At 33.5% G+C, this 26,508-nt stretch overlaps 16 protein-coding genes and 4 pseudogenes across 20 annotated transcripts, besides 9 other annotated features; 4 read left to right on the top strand and 16 right to left on the bottom strand.

Moving 5' to 3' along the window:
* Positions 1 to 316: 316 nt before the first annotated feature.
* Positions 317 to 425: a mobile genetic element.
* A 141-nt stretch (positions 426 to 566) lies between these two features.
* Positions 567 to 675: a mobile genetic element.
* Positions 676 to 816: 141 nt separating this feature from the next.
* Positions 817 to 925: a mobile genetic element.
* A 120-nt stretch (positions 926 to 1,045) lies between these two features.
* Positions 1,046 to 1,107: a mobile genetic element.
* A 48-nt stretch (positions 1,108 to 1,155) lies between these two features.
* TVAGG3_0605540 (DNA/RNA polymerases family) lies at positions 1,156 to 1,614 on the top strand (the record flags this gene model as incomplete). The annotated part of the gene is made up of 1 exon (XM_051239881.1): positions 1,156 to 1,614. The coding sequence occupies one exon, from the start codon at positions 1,156 to 1,158 to the stop codon at positions 1,612 to 1,614; it is 459 nt and encodes a 152-aa protein (XP_051097705.1).
* Positions 1,615 to 1,644: 30 nt separating this feature from the next.
* TVAGG3_0605530 (uncharacterized protein) lies at positions 1,645 to 1,857 on the top strand (the record flags this gene model as incomplete). The annotated part of the gene is made up of 1 exon (XM_001582754.1): positions 1,645 to 1,857. The coding sequence occupies one exon, from the start codon at positions 1,645 to 1,647 to the stop codon at positions 1,855 to 1,857; it is 213 nt and encodes a 70-aa protein (XP_001582804.1).
* Positions 1,858 to 2,010: 153 nt separating this feature from the next.
* Positions 2,011 to 2,643, bottom strand: TVAGG3_0605520 (cytochrome B-C1 complex subunit 6, mitochondrial family; the record flags this gene model as incomplete). The annotated part of the gene is made up of 1 exon (XM_051239880.1): positions 2,011 to 2,643. A coding segment is annotated over one exon (633 nt), but the record flags the coding sequence as incomplete, so codon positions are not given.
* A 32-nt stretch (positions 2,644 to 2,675) lies between these two features.
* Positions 2,676 to 3,260, bottom strand: TVAGG3_0605510 (uncharacterized protein; the record flags this gene model as incomplete). The annotated part of the gene is made up of 1 exon (XM_051239879.1): positions 2,676 to 3,260. The coding sequence occupies one exon, from the start codon at positions 3,258 to 3,260 to the stop codon at positions 2,676 to 2,678; it is 585 nt and encodes a 194-aa protein (XP_051097703.1).
* Positions 3,261 to 3,283: 23 nt separating this feature from the next.
* Positions 3,284 to 3,466, bottom strand: TVAGG3_0605500 (uncharacterized protein; the record flags this gene model as incomplete). The annotated part of the gene is made up of 1 exon (XM_051239878.1): positions 3,284 to 3,466. The coding sequence occupies one exon, from the start codon at positions 3,464 to 3,466 to the stop codon at positions 3,284 to 3,286; it is 183 nt and encodes a 60-aa protein (XP_051097702.1).
* A 109-nt stretch (positions 3,467 to 3,575) lies between these two features.
* TVAGG3_0605490 (uncharacterized protein) lies at positions 3,576 to 3,950 on the bottom strand (the record flags this gene model as incomplete). Its single annotated transcript, XM_051239877.1, has 1 exon — positions 3,576 to 3,950. The coding sequence occupies one exon, from the start codon at positions 3,948 to 3,950 to the stop codon at positions 3,576 to 3,578; it is 375 nt and encodes a 124-aa protein (XP_051097701.1).
* A 203-nt stretch (positions 3,951 to 4,153) lies between these two features.
* Positions 4,154 to 4,734, top strand: TVAGG3_0605480 (annotated as a pseudogene). The gene has a single exon. A coding segment is annotated over exon 1 (581 nt).
* Positions 4,735 to 4,762: 28 nt separating this feature from the next.
* TVAGG3_0605470 (uncharacterized protein) lies at positions 4,763 to 4,963 on the bottom strand (the record flags this gene model as incomplete). The annotated part of the gene is made up of 1 exon (XM_051239876.1): positions 4,763 to 4,963. One exon carries the CDS (start codon positions 4,961 to 4,963, stop codon positions 4,763 to 4,765), a length of 201 nt encoding a protein of 66 aa, XP_051097700.1.
* Positions 4,964 to 5,195: 232 nt separating this feature from the next.
* Positions 5,196 to 12,775: a mobile genetic element.
* Positions 5,432 to 6,307, bottom strand: TVAGG3_0605460 (protein of unknown function, DUF4106 family; the record flags this gene model as incomplete). Its single annotated transcript, XM_001582755.1, has 1 exon — positions 5,432 to 6,307. The coding sequence occupies one exon, from the start codon at positions 6,305 to 6,307 to the stop codon at positions 5,432 to 5,434; it is 876 nt and encodes a 291-aa protein (XP_001582805.1).
* TVAGG3_0605450 lies at positions 6,344 to 6,791 on the top strand (annotated as a pseudogene). Its single transcript has one exon. A coding segment is annotated over exon 1 (448 nt).
* On the bottom strand, positions 6,808 to 7,197 carry TVAGG3_0605440 (protein of unknown function, DUF4108 family; the record flags this gene model as incomplete). The annotated part of the gene is made up of 1 exon (XM_051239875.1): positions 6,808 to 7,197. The coding sequence occupies one exon, from the start codon at positions 7,195 to 7,197 to the stop codon at positions 6,808 to 6,810; it is 390 nt and encodes a 129-aa protein (XP_051097699.1).
* TVAGG3_0605430 (Poxvirus D5 protein-like family) lies at positions 7,265 to 7,696 on the bottom strand (the record flags this gene model as incomplete). Its single annotated transcript, XM_001582758.1, has 1 exon — positions 7,265 to 7,696. One exon carries the CDS (start codon positions 7,694 to 7,696, stop codon positions 7,265 to 7,267), a length of 432 nt encoding a protein of 143 aa, XP_001582808.1.
* Positions 7,754 to 8,500, bottom strand: TVAGG3_0605420 (uncharacterized protein; the record flags this gene model as incomplete). The annotated part of the gene is made up of 1 exon (XM_051239874.1): positions 7,754 to 8,500. One exon carries the CDS (start codon positions 8,498 to 8,500, stop codon positions 7,754 to 7,756), a length of 747 nt encoding a protein of 248 aa, XP_051097698.1.
* On the bottom strand, positions 9,336 to 9,868 carry TVAGG3_0605410 (annotated as a pseudogene). Its single transcript has one exon. A coding segment is annotated over exon 1 (533 nt).
* On the bottom strand, positions 10,194 to 11,504 carry TVAGG3_0605400 (annotated as a pseudogene). The gene has a single exon. A coding segment is annotated over exon 1 (1,311 nt).
* Positions 12,776 to 12,813: a mobile genetic element.
* Positions 12,814 to 13,492: 679 nt separating this feature from the next.
* Positions 13,493 to 13,530: a mobile genetic element.
* A 1,176-nt stretch (positions 13,531 to 14,706) lies between these two features.
* Positions 14,707 to 14,743: a mobile genetic element.
* A 1,885-nt stretch (positions 14,744 to 16,628) lies between these two features.
* On the bottom strand, positions 16,629 to 17,242 carry TVAGG3_0605350 (protein of unknown function, DUF4106 family; the record flags this gene model as incomplete). Its single annotated transcript, XM_051239873.1, has 1 exon — positions 16,629 to 17,242. A coding segment is annotated over one exon (614 nt), but the record flags the coding sequence as incomplete, so codon positions are not given.
* Positions 17,243 to 18,173: 931 nt separating this feature from the next.
* Positions 18,174 to 18,300: a mobile genetic element.
* Positions 18,301 to 18,733: 433 nt separating this feature from the next.
* Positions 18,734 to 19,165, bottom strand: TVAGG3_0605330 (uncharacterized protein; the record flags this gene model as incomplete). The annotated part of the gene is made up of 1 exon (XM_051239872.1): positions 18,734 to 19,165. The coding sequence occupies one exon, from the start codon at positions 19,163 to 19,165 to the stop codon at positions 18,734 to 18,736; it is 432 nt and encodes a 143-aa protein (XP_051097696.1).
* Positions 19,166 to 19,533: 368 nt separating this feature from the next.
* On the bottom strand, positions 19,534 to 19,827 carry TVAGG3_0605320 (uncharacterized protein; the record flags this gene model as incomplete). Its single annotated transcript, XM_051239871.1, has 1 exon — positions 19,534 to 19,827. One exon carries the CDS (start codon positions 19,825 to 19,827, stop codon positions 19,534 to 19,536), a length of 294 nt encoding a protein of 97 aa, XP_051097695.1.
* Positions 19,828 to 23,094: 3,267 nt separating this feature from the next.
* On the bottom strand, positions 23,095 to 23,643 carry TVAGG3_0605310 (uncharacterized protein; the record flags this gene model as incomplete). Its single annotated transcript, XM_051239870.1, has 1 exon — positions 23,095 to 23,643. One exon carries the CDS (start codon positions 23,641 to 23,643, stop codon positions 23,095 to 23,097), a length of 549 nt encoding a protein of 182 aa, XP_051097694.1.
* A 252-nt stretch (positions 23,644 to 23,895) lies between these two features.
* Positions 23,896 to 26,133, bottom strand: TVAGG3_0605300 (uncharacterized protein; the record flags this gene model as incomplete). Its single annotated transcript, XM_051239869.1, has 1 exon — positions 23,896 to 26,133. One exon carries the CDS (start codon positions 26,131 to 26,133, stop codon positions 23,896 to 23,898), a length of 2,238 nt encoding a protein of 745 aa, XP_051097693.1.
* Positions 26,134 to 26,508: the final 375 nt, after the last annotated feature.

The following is a 26,508-nucleotide window of genomic DNA, read 5'->3' as shown; positions in this document are numbered from 1 at the left end:
ATTGGTTGCGACAAGTTCGACTCAGATGAAAAGATATACTATGTCGACCTTAACGCTGCATACATGAGGTTTGTCCAATATATTCCGACTGGAATTCCAAACGAAGATGGTGAGTTCCCGGGAAGGAACTATACAGTTGGAAAAGTCATACTCTTATATACGAAAAAAAGAGATCTGACATTGTGTCAGATCTCAGTAAAAGTGACATTTACATGTCAAAAAAATAGAATGAGTTTAAGTAATTAAAATTGAGGGTGAGAGTAGTATTGTATGAAATAATATCTCTCACCCTCCAATTCATCCTATGGCGCCGAAAAAATTTTGGTGAAATGCGACCACATTTCACCAAAATTTCTCGGCGCCATATAGAGAACTAGAGCCTGTGAGGTACTGATACTATCCATGTACCTCGCAGGCTCTAGTTCCAAGCCAAAATGGCTAAAAATTGCCCGCAATTGTTCACATTGCGGGCAATTTTTAGCCATTTTGGCTGGGAATTGGAGGGTGAGAGTAGTATTGTATGAAATAATATCTCTCACCCTCCAATTCATCCTATGGCGCCGAAAAAATTTTGGTGAAATGCGACCACATTTCACCAAAATTTCTCGGCGCCATATAGAGAACTAGAGCCTGTGAGGTACTGATACTATCCATGTACCTCGCAGGCTCTAGTTCCAAGCCAAAATGGCTAAAAATTGCCCGCAATTGTTCACATTGCGGGCAATTTTTAGCCATTTTGGCTGGGAATTGGAGGGTGAGAGTAGTATTGTATGAAATAATATCTCTCACCCTCCAATTCATCCTATGGCGCCGAAAAAATTTTGGTGAAATGCGACCACATTTCACCAAAATTTCTCGGCGCCATATAGAGAACTAGAGCCTGTGAGGTACTGATACTATCCATGTACCTCGCAGGCTCTAGTTCCAAGCCAAAATGGCTAAAAATTGCCCGCAATTGTTCACATTCCCATCTTTTGTTGGTAAGACGAAGAATATGAAATAAATTATGAAGAAGATAATGATGAATAAAATATCACTTTTTATATTTTTGACACGTAAAGTTGTCACTTTTCTGTCAAACTGTTTTTATCGTTTTCGTATATAACAATACAACAACTCTATGATATTAGGAAAGCTTCAAACCCCAAACTTGCAATGACACTCAAATTGCTTATGAATTCGACATGGGGATATTCCATTAAGAAACCTCAAGAGATGAAGAGTAAACATTATGAGAAGGTCGACAACTTTGTTGAAAGGTTTTCTCCTTTTGTTTTGAAGTACGAATTCACTCAAGGTCAAAGTGGCTTAGTAACCACATTAAAACCTATTGTCGAACATTGGTCTTACCATCAGTTCGCAAAGGCAGTACTTGACAACTACAACAAATTCTTCTCCGAAGTCAAATCGAAAGTCAAGGTTTACTATGAGAACATTGACACACTCATGACGAACGAAGAAGGCTATAACAAACTCATTGAAATGGGTTTAGTCGGTGAAAAGATGGGCTGTTTTAAGCTAGATAAGGTATTTTCCGAAGTTCATATCCTCTCCAAGCGTAAGTACTGGGGTGTTAAAGAAGATGGTGAAATAGTTAAACATTGCATGAAGTAAAAACGTTTTCAAAAAAGTGACATTTTTTTAATGGCGTACATCCCTGAGTGCTTCGTCCAGTTCAACCAAATGTTGGTGTTGGTACCAGGCAAGAGATATTCCAGGCTCGAACTCAACCGTCTCTTCAAAGAATGGATTGAAGACTACAGAGGAGACGAGTGGTTGACAATTGAATTTGCTCGGGCTTGGAATTGCTACAGAAGGGTCTTAGACGTGGACCCAAGACTCACGTACAGAGGTTGAGATGTGGTCTTCACATTCCAAAATTGGTACCAATACCAAAAATAAAAACTTAAATTTACTTGGGGTTTCCCCCTAAAATAATTTTTTTTACTCTTAGAACCACTCGAGGTTCTCCTTACGGTTGTTGAGCTTGTCACCGTCAATGTGTCTGACCTTCGTCTTCTTGTCTGGATTTGGAACCCATTGAATTGCGACAAGCTTGCCCATGGAGATTGAACCGCGATTCCGAAGGTTAAGGTTCAAGTGTCCCAAGTTGTTGAGGACTGGGGTAAGAACCTTGCCTGTCTCCTTGTTGCGGATTTGGTATGGGTAGGGTTGGGAAATTTCGTAACCGTCATCGGCAACAAGGGTTGCCCATGTAGCGGCTTCAGGAACTTCTTCGTGTTTCTCTTCTTCCTCTTCTTCCTCTTCTTCCTCGACAATTCCTTCTTCAATTTGGTACTCACGAAGTACGGTGTTGCATGTTCTGTCCTTTCCGAGTACCTTCCAGATGGCGTCTATCTCTTCGAAGAAACGGTAGATGAGTCTGGCAAGGTCTCGGTTCTCTCTCTCGTAATTGCGCAAGGTTTCCGCGAAATCGTTCAGGCATTTCTCATTGGAAGCTTGGTTCATGAGGACATCGGCTTTAAGTTCCTTCATCTCTGTCATAAGACTACTTTGGAGAGTCTTAATGGTGTTTGTCAGATGAGCTTTCAATTGGGCAATTTGAATTTGAACTGGGCGCTTGTCTGGCAACCTTGAAAGGACATCTTCCATTGAGTTTGGCTTCGGTGCTTGTTCGGACATCGAAAAAATGAAGTGGTTTGCGAATGACGGTTTTACTTCAAAAAGCTGGTTATGACAGTTAAGTCATACAACAAGTTTAAAATAATATCTTGCTCTTCTTCTGAACGTTTGTTGTCTCTTCCGATAAAAGTTTCGAACATGAGAACCAAAAAACGTTTTTTGAGGAACCGAAAGAGTTCAGGCAAATTTTTATATTCTGGATATGTTGGGAGCAGTTCAAAACATCTGAGCTGACTTTCGGACAAAATTGGGACAATGTCAGAAAATTCATCTTTGGTCGGACTGCTTGAAGGTAAGTCCCTTACATGTAAGTAGCTCTGGTAAAGTCTTCTCATTTCTGCTAACTTTTGGAGTATAGCTTCGTAGTTTAGAAGTTTCAATTTTAATTGTCTTATTCCACTCTTTACTTCTAAACGGTAAGTATCCATGAGGTCAAGAGTAGCTTTGGTAGCTTTAAGTGGAGCTATCTGTTCCTTGACTTGTGCAATTTTGGTTGCAATTGTGGTTTGAGCTCCTTCAAGTTCGCCGTCTATGTCGTTCTCAACGCCTTCAACCATGGCTTGAAACTCTTCATCGGTCCATTGAGATTGGTGTGGGACGAATTTAACTTGCTTCATTCAAAAAATGAAAAAAAATGTTTTTACTCTAAACGTGCCATGTATATGGCTATAAGTGCTTTGTTATATGACTTCTTCTTCACACGAGTCTCTGGTAACTTGAGAGTTCTTGTTGGAGTTGGGTCTGGAATTTCAATTCTCTCTCGAGCGCGCATTCCCCACTGTCCTTCTTGCCACCATAAACTGTGTATTGACCGAACTTGCATTTACAGGAAGACCGGTCAATACAAGGTTCACAGTTGAAATAGTTGTACTCATACCTGGTGAGTACGAGTGTGAGTAAAAACATAAAAAAAGTGAGTTAAAATGAGATGTTTACTGAACTGGCTGAATGTCGCCTTCTGTAGTTATAAAGAATGGTTGACCAGAGAAGTGAAGGAGAGACTGAATTGCCAATTTCATATGGGGTAGGGGGTTCTCCTTGTTTGGTATTTTTATCCAAGGACGTTTGTTTAGGAACTTAACAAGAGCTTCTCTTTTGGCGTACTTTATGCCATCGTAGGCTGTCCCGTCTGGTATTTGAATTGGAATTCCAGTCGAAGTCTCGAGCTGAAGTGTAGACCTTCCAGAAATAGTGATGAACTTGACCTTGGGCTTCATTACCTTGCGCAAGTAGTCTTTTACGCAGTCGTTAAGTTCAATGAGGTAAATTGCCTCGTCAAGTCTTTCTTGCATTCCAAGTTCTTCCATCCGACAGGAAAATATTTTCCCGACAAAGGGAAAAATTTTTCCCGACGACAGGAAGAACTCTTCCAGTTGTCCGTCCGTAAACCATTCAAATTTTCGAAATTTGAGAACTTTTTGGTCGAACTTCAGAAAAAGTTTTTCCTTCCGACAGAAAAAGTTCTTCCATCCGACAGGAAAAATTTTTCCTTCCGACAGGACACAAACGGATGACTGACGTTCCTCTTCCTGAATGCCTTCCAAAGCCAGAAGAACCGAAAGCTGCAGAACCACAACAGTCTCCTCAGCAACCTCAGTTCCAGCAAGTACCTCCGAATTACTACCAATTTCCACCTCAAGGTTACTACCCACCACAAGGCTTCCCGAACTACCCTCCTCAGCCTATGCCTTACTTCCCCAACCCTTGGTTGTTCCAGCAAGCTCCACCCAGCAATTCCAATTCCAATCTCAATCGAAAAGACCAAGACTTCGAAGAAGGTCTGAACCGCTTACGCAAAGAGTATGCTACAGTTCCAATGGAAGACGACAGGCTTTCAGTCTCTTCCCTCAAATCGACCGATTCGACTCGTACACAGATTCGGTTCGTGACCGTGAAGACTACCTCAAGCAGTCTGAGAGACTCTTCATCCTACAACCATTTACAGTTGGAGCTCTCAAGAACATGCGCAATTACGAAGGTCAGACACCAGCTGGAGACCGCAAAACAGACGTACTCGCAAGAGCCGTCCAGCTCGTCAAAACAAAGACGGAGATAGTCGACTTCATACTTGCAGCTTGCCCTTACAAGTAAAAAAATAAACAATTACGAATTAAACTTTTTACTCTTTCTTTTCTGAGTTGTTTAGAGCTGGTTTCTCTTGTAGAAACCTTTCGTACTCTTCCATGGTCATGTAATTGCGAATTTGGTACGCAATTCCAGGTTCGTTGTTTTTGAACCTGATGTATGTAACGCTTCCATCCTCCTCAGGGAAGTAAGCTGCTAACATCTGACCAAGTTTTCTCGGTGACTCGGAGCTCATAAAAATGTCACTTTTTAAACGTTAAGTTTTTAGTCTTAATTTACCCTTTGTTTGTCAAGGTAGTATTGGAGTGCAATTTCTCCAAATTCTCTGTGTCGGAGTTCTTCAGCATTTTCCAAGGTGTACCTGGAGAACTCAAAGAAGTTGTCAAGAGACATACTGCCATGCTGCTCTTCTGAGTTCGTCGGTATTTTGGAAGTGTTGCACCTTCGAGTCTTCGGACATGAAAAAAATGACACTTTTTCTATTAAACCGTTTTGGCATTTCTCATGAGTGAGTATAGTTCTGCCGAACTATTGGAAGAGAAGAAGTACTCTTGCTGGCAAAAGACAAAAATAGTTGCCTTAGTTGTCATTGCAATTGTACTCGTAATTGAATTCATTGTACTTCTCTTCACGTACATAAAACTCAGCAATGGTATTTGCTTTAAGAAGCTACCATCTTACTAAGACTAAACACTTAGATTTTTCAAGCTTGACTTTTTACAATTTGAACTTTGTTCGCATAGATATGAATTCTGAAAGAAGTATGAGGGTCTTGTATGACTTTATACTTCTCCCAGAGTTCATGTCTGTCAAACTTACCTGCCATGGACTCTTTCATAAGTTCCATGAAATCGTCTTCGGACAATCCGGGGAAAAGTATTATGTCAGTAAGTATTCTTTTAACATCCTTACTTAAACTCTTTGCTGTCTGTACACAAATGACAACTGAGATGTTAAAGTGTCTGAGCTTCTTAAGAATTCGACACATATCTTGTTCTCTGTTCTTTAACAAAGGATGAGAAGCAAAGTCATCTAAAATAAGAAGACATCTATGAGGGTAAGTCTTCCAATCGTACGATTGCAATTTCTTCGAAATGTATTCTATCTCTTTCTGTTTGTTTCTGAAGTGTTTCTTCTCTAATATTCTCTGCATTTCCTCATTTGGGTCTTTGAACTTAGAATTTATATACTCATTTATAGCATTATACTTCAAAACTCTTCTTTGGTACTTCTTTATCCAATCTAACAACTCAGTATCCTTTATACATACTAACTTAGACTTCTTTATAATATCTTTGAACGAATTGACGGTTTGGTCAAATTGACCAGAAGTCGAACAAATAACAACTAACTCATAGAATGGGTTCTTCTCATCTAGTTCTTGTTGTTGTGCAGCCATTTTAAGATAAGTGAAAGTCTTACCAGACCCAGGTGGTGCAATTAGACCTGTTATACCATTCTGAGCAAATAAGAACTTTTCATGTATAGGCTTTATCTGAGCATTTTCTAACTTCCTCTTGTTCTTATTTAAAACATTCTCAAATTTCTTGTCAATGTCAGCAAACTTTTTTTCTAACATATTTTTAGAAAAATTAAAATTTTTATCTTTTAGAAAATGTCTAGCAATTTCGCTATCTATATTCGAGACAAGCTTTTCGACAGCAAAACATCTGTCGACCATAAAATCTTACATAGTGTAAACAAGAAAGGTGAATTTGTTCTAAAGTTCTGTTTCTGGGAATATGACAAGAACCATAAAACATTACAAAGAGCAGTCTTAAAATTTGTCAATGACAGACTTGTTGACAGAGATGACGCCGATTGGAAAGATGAAGTCCAACAAAAGTTCTTAGAATGCAAAGAAGACACATGCGCTGTTCTTGAAGATGAAATAGAAAACAAATAGATGAGCTATTAAAGGACAAAGAACTTTTACATAGATATGGTTCTGAGAAATTTGACATATCTCCACCAGAGAAGAAGAAGAAAGAAAAGAAAGAGAAAAAGTAGAAGAGAAGAAAGAACCTGAACCAGTTCCAGAGAAAAAAGAATTTGACATGTAAAAATAAAATTTTATTTTTAGAACATTTCTGGGTCAATGTCAATGTTCTCTTCCTCTTTAGGAGTAAACACTGGCTTAGACTCTAAAATCTTTTTACCCAATTTACCTTGAACTTCTACAACTTTAGACTCATAATATTCATAGTCGTCTGTCTTCTTTGGTTCATAAGGTATAACAAGTTTGTATGCTTTGCCTTCTTTAAGGTTTGAGAACCTTCTGTCAAAACTTTCTTTGACTGTTAACAAACCTTCTATGTCTAAGTCTTCAAATTTCGCACCATTTTTAGTCACAACAGCAAACTTAACTGGTTCGATGTTCCAAACTTTGCTGAATGAAGACTTTTCAAAATGGTAGAAGTAAACATTCAAATATGTGAATGGGTCTAGTTCTTCTTTAAGTCCTGACATGTACTTGTTGACTGAGATGAATTTTGTCATCTTTTCTATCGGATAAAAAAATATTTTTTTTTAAAATTTACTCAGAAAAATTTTTCTTTGTATATACACCATTCTGAACATCTAAAAGACTTTTGACATTTGCCAAGAATGTTCGTTTAGACGCTGGCATATAACCATACTCTTGACAATATTGTTTATACGAATCGTACAATGACCTTTCATCTAAACACTCAAAGTCGCTTTCTTCTATGAACAGTTCATATACACTCTTGTTTGCTTCTAACAATGTTTGTCTCTCTTCGGTATGTGGAATTTGTCTTGGATTGAACTTTGAAATATCTAATGTCATGAAATATGAGAACAAGTGGTTGTAAAAGTCAGATGTCAAAGTTTCTGCTAAGTCGTCAAAATATTCTGTATCTTGCATATGAGCTTCTGACGTTCTGACAACTACATATCTTCTGTCAGAACTTTCTAACTTCATCGGAACAGCATTGTTTGAAACCATAATGAAGTTTGCAACATTCTCACAAACTCTTGAGTCTTTATACTTTCTTTCAACAACTCAAACTTTATCTGTTATAAGACTCTTCAAAGCATCTGAGTTTAAAACTTTTGTTGTATCTATACTTTGAAGTTCATTGCAAACTATAAGTTTCATATTCTCTATTGAGGAGTTAAACTTGCCACAGATGTTTTCTAAGTTTGTCATATTCGGATTCGAATAACCTTCTAACAGTTTGCACAAAATATCTGTAAAGAAAGTATTCTTACCAGTTCCTTGTTTTCCAATTATAATGAGAGCAGTTTCATTTTTAGCACTTGGATGTTGTAAGATATTTGCAAACCAACATAAGATATACTCATAGACTCTTTTGTTTCCATTGCATATAATTTCTTTGACATGGTCTAACCAAGCTTCTATAATACTGTGTTTCCATTCTACTTGTTCGTATTTATATCCAGTGAAGATAGAATAGAAGTTTGGAGAAGGTGTATAGAACTTTATACCTCGAACTGAAAAATCTTCTAACTTTGACAATAAGATATCCCAAGCATCTAACATCTTCATTCCAACTTGTACAACTTTTATTTTCTTAAGTTTCTGTCTACATTCTTGTTCAGACACTATTGTTGCTCTTGGTTTGTTAAAGACAACATCCCATTCTTTCATGACATAACATTCTGGGGCAGAGTCAACATAAATGACTAAACGTTTCAAATTCTCGACTGCTTTGTTATAGTCTCTAAATGGACACATATTTCTGAATGCTTGGAAGTCATAAAAATCTGAAACATCTATTCTGTACATTTTTATAAAAATAAAAAAATATTATTTTTTTATTCTTGACTTTGTTGTTCCATTTGTTGCATTTGTTGTTCTTGAGCTATTTGTTGTTGAAGTTGTTCTTGTAATACAATACTTTCACCAGTTGCATCTTCCAATTCGAAACTTTCTGCCGTCATTGACAAATACATAGGACATAAAAGTTTTACAGGAACAAAGTTTGCGTCAACTATGTCAACGTTATACTTGCCAAAGTGTTTGAGTTCACTAAGGTTGAAAATTCTGCATTCGAATGAACAATAGGCAAACCAGCAGAGAAAGTATTGTTTTATACGCATAAGTATCTTTTGGTCATAATAGTTTCTGTCGACATTCGAATAACACTTTGAACCTAAGTTTGAAACAATATATAAGATTGGTGTGCTTAATGTCAATGGAATAGACATTCCTTGTATGACACCTTTTTCCTGTTATAGGAAACTGTTGGTAGTAAAAACCAGAAATAAGTTTTGTATTATAGCTCATATCATTATAGTAAACTCAGTCGGACATCCAAACATAATGAAACCTGCTCTAGTTGCAGCACATGTTACACCCGTACTTAAAGTATTAAATAAGTCAACAAAACCTGTTGGTGGTATATCTGAGTAAGTATCTTCAAAGGAGTATTTTTTACCATTCACAACAATAAAGTCTTCTGGTGTCAAAAGAGCAAAACAGGCTTTAGTCGTCATTGTGTTTAAGGTTAGTTTACAATATCGTCCTTGAGGACTTTGTAAGTTTGTTGTTATAGAATTATATGACTCAGGGTTTTTAGTCGTAATAGTATAAAATTACCATTATGTCTTCTGCCATTTACTTAGCAAATAAATTTTAATGAAATGTTGTGGTCGTCAAATATTTTTATAACGTCTGGGAAACTATATTTTAAGTTCAACGTTTCACCTCCTTTCATAACGTATATCTTGTCAATGACATTATATGAAACACCACAGCAACCAATGTCGGGTTCTATTTCTTTGATGTTTATATCGTCTGCTCTGTCAAAAGTTTCAATAGTTTCTTTCAAAACTTCATGAGGTGCAATGACATATGAGTTCACTTTTACAGGGTTGTGTTCGACCAAGTTTAACATTATACTTAAAGCTTGACAAATCTTCTCCTGAGTTTGAAGTTTGTCTTTCAGTTGTTGGTAGTCGTTTCGAATATCTGCAACAGAACTTAAGTCTCTGTTAACTTCAGGATATGTTGGTTCTTTTACAGGAACAATTGTTATACCATCTTCGTCTTCGTATGGTTCCCCACTTCAACATCTCTGTCTTTGACATTGACAATAACACTTTGACTGTTTGTTTGAGTTGGTGAATTTAACTTCACATCTGCCACCGCCATTAAACCTTTTGAAACACTTACGCTTCTATTTTTCGGAAATGACATTTTACTTAGAATAAAAAGATGGACGTATTCGGATATCTTATTGAATTGAAGCAGAACAAAGTTTATACTCACAAACAATACAAATACATTGACAGAATAGTTCTTTACACAAACAATGGAAATGTTATAGAATAGCAGTCTTTGCTGAACCTAAATATTTTCATAAAGCAAAGAAAGTTGGTATAACTGAAATGGTGAAAGTTCTTGAAGCAGACAAAAATATAACTTCAAAAACTTACAGATATTACTAAAGGAAAGTTTATAATACAATATTATGTCAAAACTGGCGTACTGTCAATATTTGACGGAGAGAAGTCAGTTCAAGAACAACTTACTGACCTGCTGCCAAAATCTGCTCGATGAAGCTGTCGTTATGCCAATCTGAGGAGCCCCAGCAGGTTTCATCGAACGAATCTTCAAAGAGCATCTTCCGTGAAAAGTGCTATTGGTTTTGTAAACTTCTTTGCTCTCAATTCATCTGGACCGTCTCTGTCACCAGTATATTGTATTTGAACTGTACAACAGTTGAAATACCACCCATAAAAGTCTTCTGAGTCAGCAAATGGAATGCCAAGCCAAAAGTTTGAACGGTCTCCATTTGTATATTGAGTTTTTTGACCTCCTGTATGAGTCCATACTTTCACATATGGCATAATAGAACTTTGCATTTCAGGGTTAATGGTTGTTGTGAAGTTGTTGTTAAAGTTCATAGCATCTAATGTCAAGTTGTATGACCTCATATCCTCAACTGTAGAATATTCTTCTCTTGGATAATATTTGCCATCTATGTTTATATGATATTTAATACCAGGGTTGTAGAAACAAGAATAGTCATTTATAGTTTCGTCTGAACAGTACAAACATAGTATCTGCATGTTTCATTGCAGTTGTTAAAGCAATATCTGTTCTTGCACCTGCGGCTTCTGGATTTTGGTTTCCAACTTCACCTGCAAAGTCTTTGACAGATATTTGGTGTATAGGGAACATAAGTGGAACTGCAATATATTTGGCAGCTAAAGCATTTGAAATATCTGGGTCCAACATATAAACGGCAAGTCTGCTTTCTATTCTCTGCATTCAAACTGTTCGCATGTGAACTTAACTGGGTCCCAAGCACTTCCAGCAGCATTGAAATAATAGTTTATTTCAGTTGTTGAGTTTGAGAACCAAAGTCTAAGTCAACTTTGTCTTTGCAAAAGTCACAGAACTTGGCTCCACCAGTTCCAGCTACAGTAATGCTGAATGGTCTTGTGTTGGTGCAATGACTAAGTTATTTTTCTTGGAGTAAGTTCGATAGAAATTTTTCCTGCCCAGTTTGGCAAGTATCTTAAAAACCTGAAGATGAGGAAAGATGACAAAGGAACTCTAAGTTTCAGTTTTACTTTGGTTACTGCTGCTGCAGTTTGTCCAGAAGGTTAACAATAACTCCTGGAACGTTAGGGTCAAGTCTTCTTATTTTCTCAATAGTTGCATACTGGTCTGTTTGTTCTCTAGCTTGTTGGTTGTACTGAGTTTCTCAAGAGCGAACCATTCATAGTTTGCCCATGTTACTGTTTGAACTAAGTCAGAGTTAGAAATATCTTATATCCATGAAAACTTCTGGAGCATATTGGTATCCGACATAGAAAATTCCATTGCAACCTTTCTTGTCAGACAACTTGGCAGAAGGTTTTATTTCAATGTCTTGTTCCACGTATAAGAATGAGTTGTCAATAGAAATAATATGAAACCTGTCGCAAGCAATATCTACTGTTGTTGAAGAACCTTCTCCAAACTCACCTACGTTTCCATAAGAAACAGCAGTTGTATATTCGTAAGTTCCAGGAACTATTTCTGACCTTCTAATGGCATTGTCGCATTCGTTATACCATTCGGAAACATTTCCGTTCATGGCATCCAAAACTGTTGGCGTTATATTCTGAGCGGCGTACATTTCATATGGGTAAAAATATAGAATAGTTGGATTTTATGTCATAATAGAACCCACTCGACCAAGCTTTACTTTCTTCCTGACTGAGTTTTTAACTAACTCTTCTTTTTCCTTCATTGCCACTACTTTCACTAGATGAAGTAACTTCTTCACTACTTTCACTTTGTTCTACTCTTCTCTTCTTCTTTGGTGTCGCTTTTGGTAACTTGCCCTCTGCTTCAAGTTGTTGCATCTTTGCCTCATGTTCACCTAGTATGTTGTAAATTTCCCATGTCCTTTTTGCCTTTGGGCTCTGGTCGCCCATCTCAGGTAACCTATATCCTAGAAAGATTTTGTCATAGTTTGTATTTGAGTCTTCGCTTATTGTTTGCATGACTCTTTCCTGAGTTTCCGGTTCAAGCTCTTCAAACAGAGCTTGTCCATATGGAATAAGCTCGTTTCCAAATATATGTTTTTGTAGCCATTCTGGTTTTCTTTCCATGTAACCAATAATATCTTTTGTGAATGGGAAAGCTTTTACCCAACGTTTCAGTCTTGCGTCATTTATTTCTGTAGTTGGTTTTATTTTGTCAGGAACATGTTTTTCAATACTAACATTTCATTTGGTACTGTCCATTTGAGTTTTCTTAAATATTCATCCCTTCTCAGTTCATTGTCTGCAAAGTAAGTTTTTATGACATTTTGCAAACTTTCGTTTGCAAGGTCATGTACAATAGGTTCTCTTCCTTCTCTCTCCCTAACTTTCTTTCTAAACTCTTCACCAAATATACCATCTCTATGGTTCTGTGTAGTTCTTTGAGATAAATGTTCTAGAACGTCAGGTGTTATATTTCCATCAGCCATGTTCATTTCATACTGGTCCAAAATATCTGCATCTTTCATATCTTTCAATGGCATTAAAGCCGCGCTGAAAATACCCGTTATATCTGGTTTGTTGTAAACAGAAATTCATCAAAAGTGACACCTCAGAAAAGCTAAAATATTGAATTTTTGGAACTTTTGATAGAGCACGTTTTTAAATATTAATTAAAGTAAATGTATATTTTGTAAAGATTCTTTTTAATAAAAAAATAAAATTTTGAAGAAGAACACAAAATCTTCTGAAAAATAATATCACATAAACTCATATTATTTTCTAATATTAACTATTTATATATAAAATCAAATTCAATGATCTTAAAAGCGAAGGATAACCCTCAAAATTTACGAATATAATGAGTGGGAATATAATGCTTATCTATCATAAAACCATATGAAATATCAATTTTTGCTTTACGCCTAATTTTTGACGACAATTAGCAAAAAATGTTAAATGTTAACACTCAGTCCATTTGAATATGAAAAATAAAATTGACTTTGATTAAATGTTTTTATTTATCATGCAATTCTTCTTGCGACCAAAGATTTGATTAAAATTTCAAAAATAAGATAGCTTAAAAAATAATATACGGTAGTGTTTACTAATAGATGAATAGTATATAAATTCTATTAAAATGGATTTGATCCAAAAAAATATAAAACCAAAAATAATTGTTATAATTTAAATGAAGAAGTAATTTAAAACGATTTTTATTTATGATCAAATTCTATATATTTTTTGGATCAAATCCATTTTAATAGAATTTATATACTATTCATCTATTAGTAAATGTTGTAAACAGAAATTCATCAAAAGTGACACCTCAGAAAAAGCTAAAAATTGAATTTTTGGAACTTTTGATAGAGCACGTTTTTAAATATTAATTAAAGTAAATGTATATTTTGTAAAGATTCTTTTTAATAAAAAAATAAAATTTTGAAGAAGAACACAAAATCTTCTGAAAAATAATATCACATAAACTCATATTATTTTCTAATAATAACTATTTTATATAAAAATCAAATTCAATGATCTTAAAAGCGAAGGATAACCCTCAAAATTTACGAATATAATGAGTGGGAATATAATGCTTATCTATCATAAAACCATATGAAATATCAATTTTTGCTTTACGCCTAATTTTTGACGACAATTAGCAAAAATGTTAAATGTTAACACTCAGTCCATTTGAATATGAAAAATAAAATTGACTTTGATTAAATGTTTTTATTTATCATGCAATTCTTCTTGCGACCAAAGATTTGATTAAAATTTCAAAAAATAAGATAGCTTAAAAAATAACATACGGTAGTGTTTACTAATAGATGAATAGTATATAAATTCTATTAAAATGGATTTGATCCAAAAAAATATAAAAACCAAAAATAATTGTTATAATTTAAATGAAGAAGTAATTTAAAACGATTTTATTTATGATCAAATTTTATATATTTTTTGGATCAAATCCATTTTAATAGAATTTATATACTATTCATCTATTAGTAAACACTACCGTATATTATTTTTTAAGCTATCTTATTTTTTGAAATTTTATTCAAATCTTTGGTCGCAAGAAGAATTGCATGATAAATAAAAACATTTAATCAAAGTCAATTTTATTTTTCATATTCAAATGGACTGAGTGTTAACATTTAACATTTTTTGCTAATTGTCGTCAAAAATTAGGCGTAAAGCAAAAATTGATATTTCATATGGTTTTATGATAGATAAGCATTATATTCCCACTCATTATATTCGTAAATTTTGAGGGTTATCCTTCGCTTTTAAGATCATTGAATTTGATTTTTATATAAAATAGTTATATATTAGAAAATAATATGAGTTTATGTGATATTATTTTTCAGAAGATTTCATTCTATATGCCTATGAAAAGTACTCTCAAAACTAACTTTTTCCTAATTATAATTAAATCTAGAATATTGTATTATGCTTAGTATTATTTCATTTTTCTCATTCAATTTAGAATTTACAAATGTCAAAAAATTGAGAGCTGTCACTTTTGATGAATTTCTGTTTATTACAGGTTCACCATTCACTTCCATTGCGTCTACAACTTCTTGGAATTGAGGTTGTAAGTTTATGAACCACCTATCCGGATTAGCTTTATGACCCCATCTCATTGTAGTTCCATCGTCTGCAGAAACAAAAGTAGGTTTGTTTCCATATTGGCTAGGTTCTGAATGAACTTTAAACAATGTTTCATTTCTATATGTTTTGGTGAAATTTAACCTTTTATTTTCACCGAGTTCAGCCAAAGATTGAACGTTATATGGTCGTAAGTAAAAAGGATTGTTGTATTTGCGTACACTTTCTTTCAGTTCTTCCATTCTATGCTGAATATTTTCATCTGATGTTGGAGTCTTTTGTATGTCGGCGAACATTTTTCGATATTCTTCTACTATGTCAGCCGAATTTTTCTTAGACTCTTGGAAAGATTCCATATTCCCCGCATACACTTGTTGAGGGTCAAGATTTTTCGGCTGTTCCAAATCTTCATCTAGTTCTGTGAAGTTAGTTTCCAAAGGAGGGACTTGTTCGTTTCCTTCAGGCTCTTCTAGCTGTTGTTGCTGAACTATTTCTTCCATGTCTGGTTGTATCTGAACTTCTTCCTGTTGAGTTTCTTGTACCTCATCTGCTGGCATTTCATATATTCCGAGACCGTTTTTAACAAGTTCCCTATCTAAGTCATCCGGACTCATAAACCTTTCTTCTTTCGTTCCGTCTCTATTTTTTACGCGTTTCATGAAGAGAGTTGAATTATCATTTAGCTCTGACACCAAATATCTCGGAGTAAATTCATTCATGTCATTTGGATGATATGCTATTAAATCATATCCCTTAGCGAGCTTGTATTTTCCAGGTTTGAGATTATATCCCATTTGATGCTGAACCATAAAGCTAAATAGGTTCGGGTCAGAATTTCCTTCCTTGAACTTTCTAATAGCTTCTTTATATCTGTCACTAAAGTCAAGAGTATCTGGGTAACCATAATCTTCCTTAAGCATTTTTAAGAATTCTTGGTTTCCTTTTTCTCTACTTCTTTTATGTCCTTGCTCTGTTTGTGGTTGTTGTGCTGGTTGTGGAGGTGGTTGTTGTGCTGGATTTTGAACTGTTGGTTGTTGTGTTGGTTGTTGTTGTTGTGCTGGATTTTGAACTGTTGGTTGCTGTGCTGGGTTTTGAACTGTTGGTTTTGGTTGTTGTTGTGTTGGTTGTTGTTGTGGTGCTGGATTTTGAACTGTTGGTTGTTGTGTTGGTTTTGGTGCATGCCTGTGTCTGTGTCCATGTGACGATGTAAATGTTTTAGGTAGTCCTGGTGCAGGTGCTTCTCTTGGAGGGTTTGGTGGTATATAAGTTCCACCAGCTGGCACATATGTTCCATCTGCAGCATAATGTCCTACCTGACTTTTCGTTTTTAAGAAAGCATTTACTAGGTCTGTTTTGGTCTGTTGTAACTCTTTTTCTCGACTTTCCACAACAGTTGCTCTAACGGCGTCATAGGCACTTTGAACTGCCTGTCTCGTTGCTGCATCTGTTATTTTCGTCATATTTTGTGCTATTTCTCTTAACTCTTTGTCGAAACCTTCAGACTTCAGTTTCTTTCCAGATGAGAAGTCGTTCACTAGTTTCACCTTACTATGAAGAGCTTCGAAGGCATTCTTAAAGTCAGCATTCATTAAAGCTTCATTTGAACTGTCTTCATCCGCTTGTATTTTTGTCCTTATTGACCCTATAAGTTGGGCTGCTTTAGCGTTGGCTTGGGCATCTAACCAGTCATTATTAGCTTTTATAATATCTGCGCTTTTCATTGCCTTTGCATGGCTGCGTCGTTATTTTTACTTTCTTGTGCTAAGTTTTCATACTGTACGGTTTGGTTTTGCAACTGTAAAAGTTTTTCTGCCTTTACATTTGCTTCAACTTCTTTTTTATACTCATCGCTATCCATATATGTCTTCATGGCTTTTTGTTTTATCTCTTCATCTTTCAGTACTTTATATTGAGTAGTATGGTTTTTCAAATTTATAACATCTTGTTCCATTTTTGCTACTTCTGCTGCTTTTTCTGACACTTTTTTCGCATATTCCTCTGTACTTAGTTCTTTCAGTTGTTCTTCTTTCTTCTTTTTCTCTACGTTTAACTCATTGAGTTTCTTTGTGTGTCTGTCATATTCTAGTTTCTTTTCGTTTTCACTTATTTGTTTCTGTATGTCTATGTTTGACTTTTTGACATCTGTTATTTGATTTTTGAGTGAACTCAAATTCATTTGACTTTGAGGGTTATAAGCTGTTCCGTCTGCAGCTCCACCATAGCCTGCCATTTTCGCTAAAAGTGCCGCTCTTAAACCTCCACTCTGTGCACCAAGAACTCGGTTTAAAAGCATAGGGTTGCTTGACATTTGTTGCAACATAGTGGGGTCATTCATCATTTGTTGTTGCAACTGTTGTTGTGGTGTCAGTTTTACTATTGGATGTTTCAATGCTCCCTTCCTCTTACGTATATTCTTACGTAGCTTACGTGGCATTTTAAGTGAAGTTAAAAAGCGGTTTTTGACAGATGTTTATATGACACTTTTTGTTCAGCACAAAAAACTACTCGGTCAAAGTGTTGTCAGTTTTGCAAAATAACCGTTTTATCTCATTCTATAAGGGAGAAAAGGCTTCTCAAAGTATACTTCCTTGGAACGCCTGTAACTTTTCCTGTAGCGACGATAGACCCTTATTTGTCCGGACAAAGTTATACTATTTTGAGTGCTCTACAAAAAAGTCAACGGCTGGTCGGCTGGGGTTCGGTCCTCCTCTTGGGTCTTGGGCAAAATTTCTTATGGGCTAGAGGGCGCAACGCGCCTGGAAGCCCTCCGAATAAAACTTCATTTATACTAAACATCTTCGGGCTAGAGGGCTGGGGTTCGGTCCTCCTCTTGGGTCTTGGGCAAAATTTCTTATGGGCTAGAGGGCGCAACGCGCCTGGAAGCCCCACTTACCTGACCTAATTTCAAATCAGATTTTACTTATGATAAATATTTTAAATTTCCGAAAATTAAGTTCAGATCGACTCGATACGTTGTAATTACTAAATAAGGTGCCAAAAACCTATTAAACAGTATCAAAACTATCAAGATTGTAATGGTTTTGAAGAAAAACTTATAGAATTATGAACTTCAAACAGATATTATGTAAATAAAAATAATATAATGGATTTGTTTATTCGTATAATAGCAGCAATAAGTCGATTATTCACTTCTACTTCTGAGATTTGAATTTAATTTCGACAGAAAAGGAGATTCAAGAGGAAAATACTAGGGAATACAAACTGCCACCATGACAGGATTATTATGGAGCCAAGTTGTACTTTTTGATATTTTTAGAGTTTTACTACCTATTTAGTTACCAAGTAATTGCTTAAAAATTAAGGTTCTAAATTCTGAAGTTTACATGATCCTCCCGGGCGCACCCTTAAGGCTGTACTTACGCCCATCTGATTTTAATTCAAATTTTTGACCACTGGCGTGAAGCGCCATTGAAAATTAACCTTAAATATCTGAATTGAAGGCCCTGTCATAGGGGCGTAAGTGCACCCTTAATAATTTTTTTAATAATTTTTTGACGTTGTATATTAGAAGAATTCAAATAAAAGAGTTAAGAAATGATGAAATTTAAATTATTTTTGATTAAATTACATGATCCAAAAATGAATCCCAATCTATTATAATGGCACTACTTGGCTTAGTACTGAGTGGTAGATATAATAAGAATTGAAATCGATTAGGTCTGAAGTTTGAATACTTCGGATTCTCTCCGCATTATGGGCTTGAACAAATATATATATAAATCATACATATAAAAATATAAATCGACTTTAAATAACAAAAATAAATATAAATTAAACATATACATAAAAATATAATAATTTCATTTTTCTTCTTCAATAGCTTCTTCTTTTTCTTGATTGTTTTCCGCATTTTCTTCATTTTGTTCAGTTGTTTCTGCTTCTTTTGCTTCAACTTCTTCGTTTATTATGATTTTCTCTTGATTTTCTTCATTTTCTTCCTTAGATTCAGCTTTTTCTTCATCAGCGTTTGGAGTTTCTTCAACAATTTTTTCTTCCTTGATCTCATCTTTGTGAACAATTGAGGTTTCATCTTTGTTTTCTTCAATTTCTTCTTTGTTTTCTTCAATTTCTTCTTTGTTTTCTTCAATTTCTTCTTTGTTTTCTTCAATTTCTTCTTTGTTTTCTTCAATTTCTTCTTTGTTTTCTTCAATTTCTTCTTTGTTTTCTTCAATTTCTTCTTTGTTGTCTTCAATTTCTTCTTTGTTTTCTTCAATTTCTTCTTTGTTGTCTTCAATTTCTTCTTTGTTTCTTCAATTTCTTCTTTGTTTTCTTCAATTTCTTCTTTGTTTTCTTCAATTTCTTCTTTGTTGTCTTCAATTTCTTCTTTTTTCTTCAATTTCTTCTTTGTTTCTTCAATTTCTTCTTTGTTTTCTTCAATTTCTTCTTTGTTTTCTTCAATCTTCTCTTGTTTTCTTCAATTTCTTCTTTGTTTTCTTCAATTTCTTCTTTGTTGTCTTCAATTTCTTCTTTGTTTCTTCAATTTCTTCTTTGTTGTCTTCAATTTCTTCTTTGTTGTCTTCAATTTCTTCTTTGTTTTCTTCAATTTCTTCTTTGTTGTCTTCAATTTCTTCTTTGTTTTCTTCAATTTCTTCTTTGTTTTCTTCAATTTCTTCTTTGTTTCTTCAATTTCTTCTTTGTTTTCTTCAATTTCTTCTTTGTTTTCTTCAATTTCTTCTTTTTTCTTCAATTTCTTCTTTGTTTTCTTCAATTTCTTCTTTGTTTCTTCAATTTCTTCTTTGTTTTCTTCAATTTCTTCTTTGTTTTCTTCAATTTCTTCTTTGTTTTCTTCAATTTCTTCTTTGTTTTCTTCAATTTCTTCTTTGTTTTCTTCAATTTCTTCTTTGTTTTCTTCAATTTCTTCTTTGTTTCTTCAATTTCTTCTTTGTTTTCTTCAATTTCTTCTTTGTTTTCTTCAATTTCTTCTTTGTTTTCTTCAATTTCTTCTTTTTTCTTCAATTTCTTCTTTGTTTTCTTCAATTTCTTCTTTGTTTTCTTCAATTTCTTCTTTGTTTTCTTCAATTTCTTCTTTGTTTTCTTCAATTTCTTCTTTGTTTCTTCAATTTCTTCTTTGTTTTCTTCAATTTCTTCTTTGTTTTCTTCAATTTCTTCTTTGTTTTCTTCAATTTCTTCTTTGTTTTCTTCAATTTCTTCTTTGTTTTCTTCAATTTCTTCTTTGTTTTCTTCAATTTCTTCTTTGTTTTCTTCAATTTCTTCTTTGTTTTCTTCAATTTCTTCTTTGTTTTCTTCAATTTCTTCTTTGTTTCTTCAATTTCTTCTTTGTTTTTCTTCAATTTCTTCTTTGTTTTCTTCAATTTCTTCTTTGTTTTCTTCAATTTCTTCTTTGTTTTCTTCAATTTCTTCTTTGTTTTCTTCAATTTCTTCTTTGTTTTCTTCAATTTCTTCTTTGTTTTCTTCAATTTCTTCTTTGTTTCTTCAATTTCTTCTTTGTTTTCTTCAATTTCTTCTTTGTTTTCTTCAATTTCTTCTTTGTTTTCTTCAATTTCTTCTTTGTTTTCTTCAATTTCTTCTTTGTTTTCTTCAATTTCTTCTTTGTTTTCTTCAATTTCTTCTTTGTTTTCTTCAATTTCTTCTTTGTTTTCTTCAATTTCTTCTTTGTTTTCTTCAATTTCTTCTTTGTTTTCTTCAATTTCTTCTTTGTTTTCTTCAATTTCTTCTTTGTTTTCTTCAATTTCTTCTTTGTTTTCTTCAATTTCTTCTTTGTTTTCTTCAATTTCTTCTTTGTTTTCTTCAATTTCTTCTTTGTTTTCTTCAATTTCTTCTTTGTTTTCTTCAATTTCTTCTTTGTTTTCTTCAATTTCTTCTTTGTTTTCTTCAATTTCTTCTTTGTTTTCTTCAATTTCTTCTTTGTTGTCTTCAATTTCTTCTTTGTTTTCTTCAATTTCTTCTTGTTGTCTTCTCTTCAATTTCTTCTTTGTTTTCTTCAACTGTTTCTTTGTTTTCTTCAACTGTTTCTTTGTTTTCTTCAATTTCTTCTTTGTTTTCTTCAATTTCTTCTTTGTTGTCTTCAATTTCTTCTTTGTTTTCTTCAATTTCTTCTTTGTTTTCTTCAATTTCTTCTTTGTTGTCTTCAATTTCTTCTTTGTTTCTTCAATTTCTTCTTTGTTTTCTTCAATTTCTTCTTTGTTGTCTTCAATTTCTTCTTTGTTTTCTTCAATTTCTTCTTTGTTTTCTTCAATTTCTTCTTTGTTGTCTTCAATTTCTTCTTTGTTTTCTTCAATTTCTTCTTTGTTGTCTTCAATTTCTTCTTTGTTGTCTTCAATTTCTTCTTTGTTTTCTTCAACTGTTTCTTTGTTTTCTTCAATTTCTTCTTTGTTGTCTTCAATTTCTTTGTTGTCTTCAATTTCTCTCTTGTTTTCTTCAATTTCTTCTTTGTTTCTTCAATTTCTTCTTTGTTTTCTTCAATTTCTTCTTTGTTTTCTTCAACTGTTTCTTTGTTTTCTTCAATTTCTTCTTTGTTGTCTTCAATTTCTTCTTTGTTTTCTTCAATTTCTTCTTTGTTTTCTTCAATTTCTTCTTTGTTTTCTTCAATTTCTTCTTTGTTTTCTTCAATTTCTTCTTTGTTTTCTTCAACTGTTTCTTTGTTTTCTTCAATTTCTTCTTTGTTGTCTTCGATTTTCTTCTTTGTTTTCTTCAATTTCTTTTTGTCTTCAATTTCTTCTTTGTTTTCTTCAATTTCTTCTTTGTTTTCTTCAATTTCTTCTTTGTTTTCTTCAATTTCTTCTTTGTTTTCTTCAATTTCTTCTTTGTTTTCTTCAATTTCTTCTTTGTTTTCTTCAACTGTTTCTTTGTTTTCTTCAATTTCTTCTTTGTTGTCTTCAATTTCTTCTTTGTTTTCTTCAATTTCTTCTTTGTTTTCTTCAATTTCTTCTTTGTTTTCTTCAATTTCTTCTTTGTTTTCTTCAATTTCTTCTTTGTTTTCTTCAATTTCTTCTTTGTTTTCTTCAATTTCTTCTTTGTTTTCTTCAATTTCTTCTTTGTTTTCTTCAATTTCTTCTTTGTTGTCTTCAATTTCTTCTTTGTTTTCTTCAATTTCTTCTTTGTTGTCTTCAATTTCTTCTTTGTTTTCTTCAATTTCTTCTTTGTTTTCTTCAACTGTTTCTTTGTTTTCTTCAATTTCTTCTTTGTTTTCTTCAATTTCTTCTTTGTTTTCTTCAATTTCTTCTTTGTTTTCTTCAATTTCTTCTTTGTTTTCTTCAATTTCTTCTTTGTTTTCTTCAATTTCTTCTTTGTTTTCTTCAATTTCTTCTTTGTTTTCTTCAATTTCTTCTTTGTTTTCTTCAATTTCTTCTTTGTTTTCTTCAATTTCTTCTTTGTTGTCTTCAATTTCTTCTTTGTTGTCTTCAATTTCTTCTTTGTTGTCTTCAATTTCTTCTTTGTTTTCTTCAATTTCTTCTTTGTTGTCTTCAATTTCTTCTTTGTTGTCTTCAATTTCTTCTTTGTTGTCTTCAATTTCTTCTTTGTTGTCTTCAATTTCTTCTTTGTTTTCTTCAATTTCTTCTTTGTTTTCTTCAATTTCTTCTTTGTTTTCTTCAACTGTTTCTTTGTTTTCTTCAATTTCTTCTTTGTTGTCTTCAATTTCTTCTTTGTTTTCTTCAATTTCTTCTTTGTTGTCTTCAATTTCTTCTTTGTTTTCTTCAACTGTTTCTTTGTTTTTTTCAAATGTTTCTTTGTTTTCTTCAATTTCTTCTTTGTTTTCTTCAATTTCTTCTTTGTTTTCTTCAATTTCTTCTTTGTTTTCTTCAATTTCTTCTTTGTTGTCTTCAATTTCTTCTTTGTTTTCTTCAATTTCTTCTTTGTTTTCTTCAATTTCTTCTTTGTTTTCTTCAATTTCTTCTTTGTTTTCTTCAATTTCTTCTTTGTTTTCTTCAATTTCTTCTTTGTTTTCTTCAATTTCTTCTTTGTTGTCTTCAAATTTCTTCTTTGTTTTCTTCAATTTCTTCTTTGTTTTCTTCAATTTCTTCTTTGTTTTCTTCAATTTCTTCTTTGTTTTCTTCAATTTCTTCTTTGTTGTCTTCAATTTCTTCTTTGTTTTCTTCAATTTCTTCTTTGTTGTCTTCAATTTCTTCTTTGTTTTCTTCAATTTCTTCTTTGTTTTCTTCAACTGTTTCTTTGTTTTCTTCAATTTCTTCTTTGTTTTCTTCAATTTCTTCTTTGTTTTCTTCAATTTCTTCTTTGTTTTCTTCAATTTCTTCTTTGTTTTCTTCAATTTCTTCTTTGTTTTCTTCAATTTCTTCTTTGTTTTCTCTAATTTCTTTCTTTGTTTTCTTCAATTTCTTCTTTGTTTTCTTCAATTTCTTCTTTGTTTTCTTCAATTTCTTCTTTGTTTTCTTCAATTTCTTCTTTGTTTTCTTCAATTTCTTCTTTGTTTTCTTCAATTTCTTCTTTGTTTTCTTCAATTTCTTCTTTGTTTTCTTCAATTTCTTCTTTGTTTTCTTCAATTTCTTCTTTGTTTTCTTCGATTTCTTCTTTGTTTTCTTCAATTTCTTTTGTTTTCTTCAATTTCTTCTTTGTTTTCTTCAATTTCTTCTTTGTTTTCTTCAATTTCTTCTTTGTTGTCTTCAATTTCTTCTTTGTTTTCTTCAATTTCTTCTTTGTTGTCTTCAATTTCTTCTTTGTTTTCTTCAATTTCTTCTTTGTTGTCTTCAATTTCTTCTTTGTTTTCTTCAACTGTTTCTTTGTTTTCTTCAACTGTTTCTTTGTTTTCTTCAATTTCTTCTTTGTTTTCTTCAATTTCTTCTTTGTTTTCTTCAATTTCTTCTTTGTTTTCTTCAATTTCTTCTTTGTTTTCTTCAATTTCTTCTTGTTTTCTTCTTCAATTTCTTCTTTGTTTTCTTCAATTTTTCTTTTTCTTTTTTCTTCAATTTCTTCTTTGTTTTCTTCAATTTCTTCTTTGTTGTCTTCAATTTCTTCTTTGTTTTCTTCAATTTCTTCTTTGTTTTCTTCAATTTCTTCTTTGTTTTCTTCAATTTCTTCTTTGTTGTCTTCAATTTCTTCTTTGTTTTCTTAACTGTTTCTTTGTTTTCTTCAACTGTTTCTTTGTTTTCTTCAATTCTTCTTTGTTTTCTTCAATTTCTTCTTTGTTTTCTTCAATTTCTTTTTGTTTTCTTCAATTTCTTCTTTGTTTTCTTCAATTTCTTCTTTGTTTTCTTCAATTTCTTCTTTGTTTTCTTCAATTTCTTCTTTGTTTTCTTCAACTGTTTCTTTGTTTTCTTCGATTTCTTCTTCAGAATTTTCTTCTTCTTTGCTTTCGTTTGCTGGTTCGATGTTTTCTACTTCAGGGAGTTCGATTGCTCTTTCTTTCACAGAAATAGTTTCTTCTCCTTTTTCTTTTTCTTCATTTCCTTTTTCGAGGAAAATTCCGAAAACATTCTGAAGAAGTTCGAAATCGAAGTCATCTTTGTTATAGAATGCAGGAATCGTTGCAGCAGCCTTTGTCTCTTTCTTTCTTGCCATTTTCAACACTCTCTTATGCATATCAGTCAAATCTAGACCAGAAACAACTTTGTCAGACAAAAATTTTTCAATGTCCAAATTATTGATTTTGCAGATGAAAGCAGTGACGAGGAAGAAAGACTGGTACCTCAAACACTTGGAGTAGAAGTCCAAATCATAGTCTTTTCCTTGTGAATATGCAATTGTTGCTGAGATCTGCGAAACAATGAATTTTCCGTATTTTTCAACGAAATTTTTCATTGATTCGCTGCTTGTTTTTGTGTTATCAACTTTAGTACTCGTTTGTACAAACAGTTCTATTGCATACGTATCAACAAAATCAAAGGAAAACAATGATTCAGCGTAATGCAAAATTGTATCGAGTTTTGAAGAGTTGGAATTCACAACCATTGCGATATTCTTGAAGAACCTGCCCAGCATTGGCGAGATATCCGCAGAAGGACTCATGTTGGCCTCTCTTTTTATTAATTTGAAGGAATTATGAGAAACATAACGGAGATTCATCGAAGTAACTGTTCCGGAGCCATTGGCCGCTGGTCCTTCTGGGTTCTTTGAGGCTTGAAGGACATGGCGAGTCAAGTTTTCGCAGAAAGTTGTGATTGCCATTTCTCTACTCGGAGTTTTAACGAATGGCTGGACAGTAAGGAGCTTTTTGATGACGTCATCGGATATATCTGAAGGATGGTTGCTCCTCAAGATGTCATTCGCAATGTTGAAAGGTAAAATTCTGATACTCGAGAGAGGACTCGACAAAATATAGTCGAGATGGTCCCAGACTTTGTAGGCTGTGACACTGGAATAAGTCAAAGATAAGAAAGCGCCCATAGGAGATGTAATTGGCACTAATTGACTTAATCTTTGAGAAATCGGTTTGTCGAAGGACAAAAATGAGAGAATTGTCATAACTAAACATAATTCACTCAAAATGACGGATTGATTTTCCTTGGAAATGTCTCTTTGATGATCTGGGGTGTCACTTTTTTCGTTTTTGTCACTTTTTGATTGTTCTGCTTCATCCAAAGTGTTTTTAACGATTTCTAAGGCGGCAGGAAGGGATGCTAAGCTTTGTTTTCCGTATTTCTTGAGGAAAATCGAGAGAAGCCTCAAAGAAAGGTATCGTTTCTTTCTGGATTTGCGAGATGCAGAGACAATTCTGAAAATTGTGGAAAAGATTTCATCTCCTTTGAAAGAAATCTTGTTAACAAGGTTCATCATGAGGTAGATATGCTCTTTGTTGATCTTATTCAGCTTCTCAAACAAAGATAAGATGTGACTTGGATCAAATCTGACCAAAGCCGTTGCTTTTCTTCTTGCTCCTTCTGACTGTAGGAAGCAGTATTCAAGGAAGTTGTCTGGAGTGTTCCTCTTGACGTATTTCTGCACAACTTCTGGATTATTTGCAAATCCTCTTGGAATCACCATCAAAAACGCACTGAGAATCTGATCAGCAAGTGGGAGATCGACATATTTGGAGATGTCGAGTGTGTATTTGCATGATCTGGCCACTCTGCAGACTTCTAAAGCCAATCTTTTTGAATTTGATTTGAAAGAGAAGTCCAAAATCTCTTCAAAGAGCTCTTTCGGAGGCTTTGTCGTAACAGACTGCAAGTACATCAGGTAATAAACAGGTGTCTTCAAGAAATCTGGGATTGGAATTCCGGCATTGATGAAAGGAGTGATTGTAGAGAAGAATCGGCGGTAGTTATGTGGATCTGGGTATACCTCGATTTCATCTGTGATCCTTTCTGAGTTGTTCTCGTTTGGAACAACCTGATTTACACCTTCGACTTCTTTTACAACCAAATTCTTGTCTGCTTTTCCACTGAGCAACTCATCTGCATCAATATAATTTGATGATTTCTCATTTTCGGAATTCTGAGAGCCCTCAATTTTCTGAGCATTCAGAATATTTATGAGGCTGAAAAATTTTTTAATATCCTCTGTATCTTTTTTGTTTATATAGGCCTGGTTCCTTATATGGTTCTTGAGATCGGAGATATATGATTCTACCTTGATGTTCTTCAAGTCGTAAGCGCATTTCTCGTGTGCTCTTACGATAAAATGGATTGTAGAAATTGTTGACTCGTAACCAAAGACGGAAGCGGTCAGAACTCTGGCGAACGACGTGATCATGCGGTCTGTTACGAAATCGCAAGGCAAAAGAGAAGAAGCGAAACGGGAAGAGTGTACAGGAAAGAATGGTGT

The sequence above is a fragment of the Trichomonas vaginalis genome, chromosome II (genome assembly GCF_026262505.1).
Source record: "Trichomonas vaginalis G3 chromosome II, whole genome shotgun sequence".
Taxonomy (NCBI): Eukaryota; Parabasalia; order Trichomonadida; family Trichomonadidae; genus Trichomonas; species Trichomonas vaginalis.
Note: the sequence above shows the minus strand (reverse complement) of the source record. Positions and strands in the feature narration are given on the sequence as shown.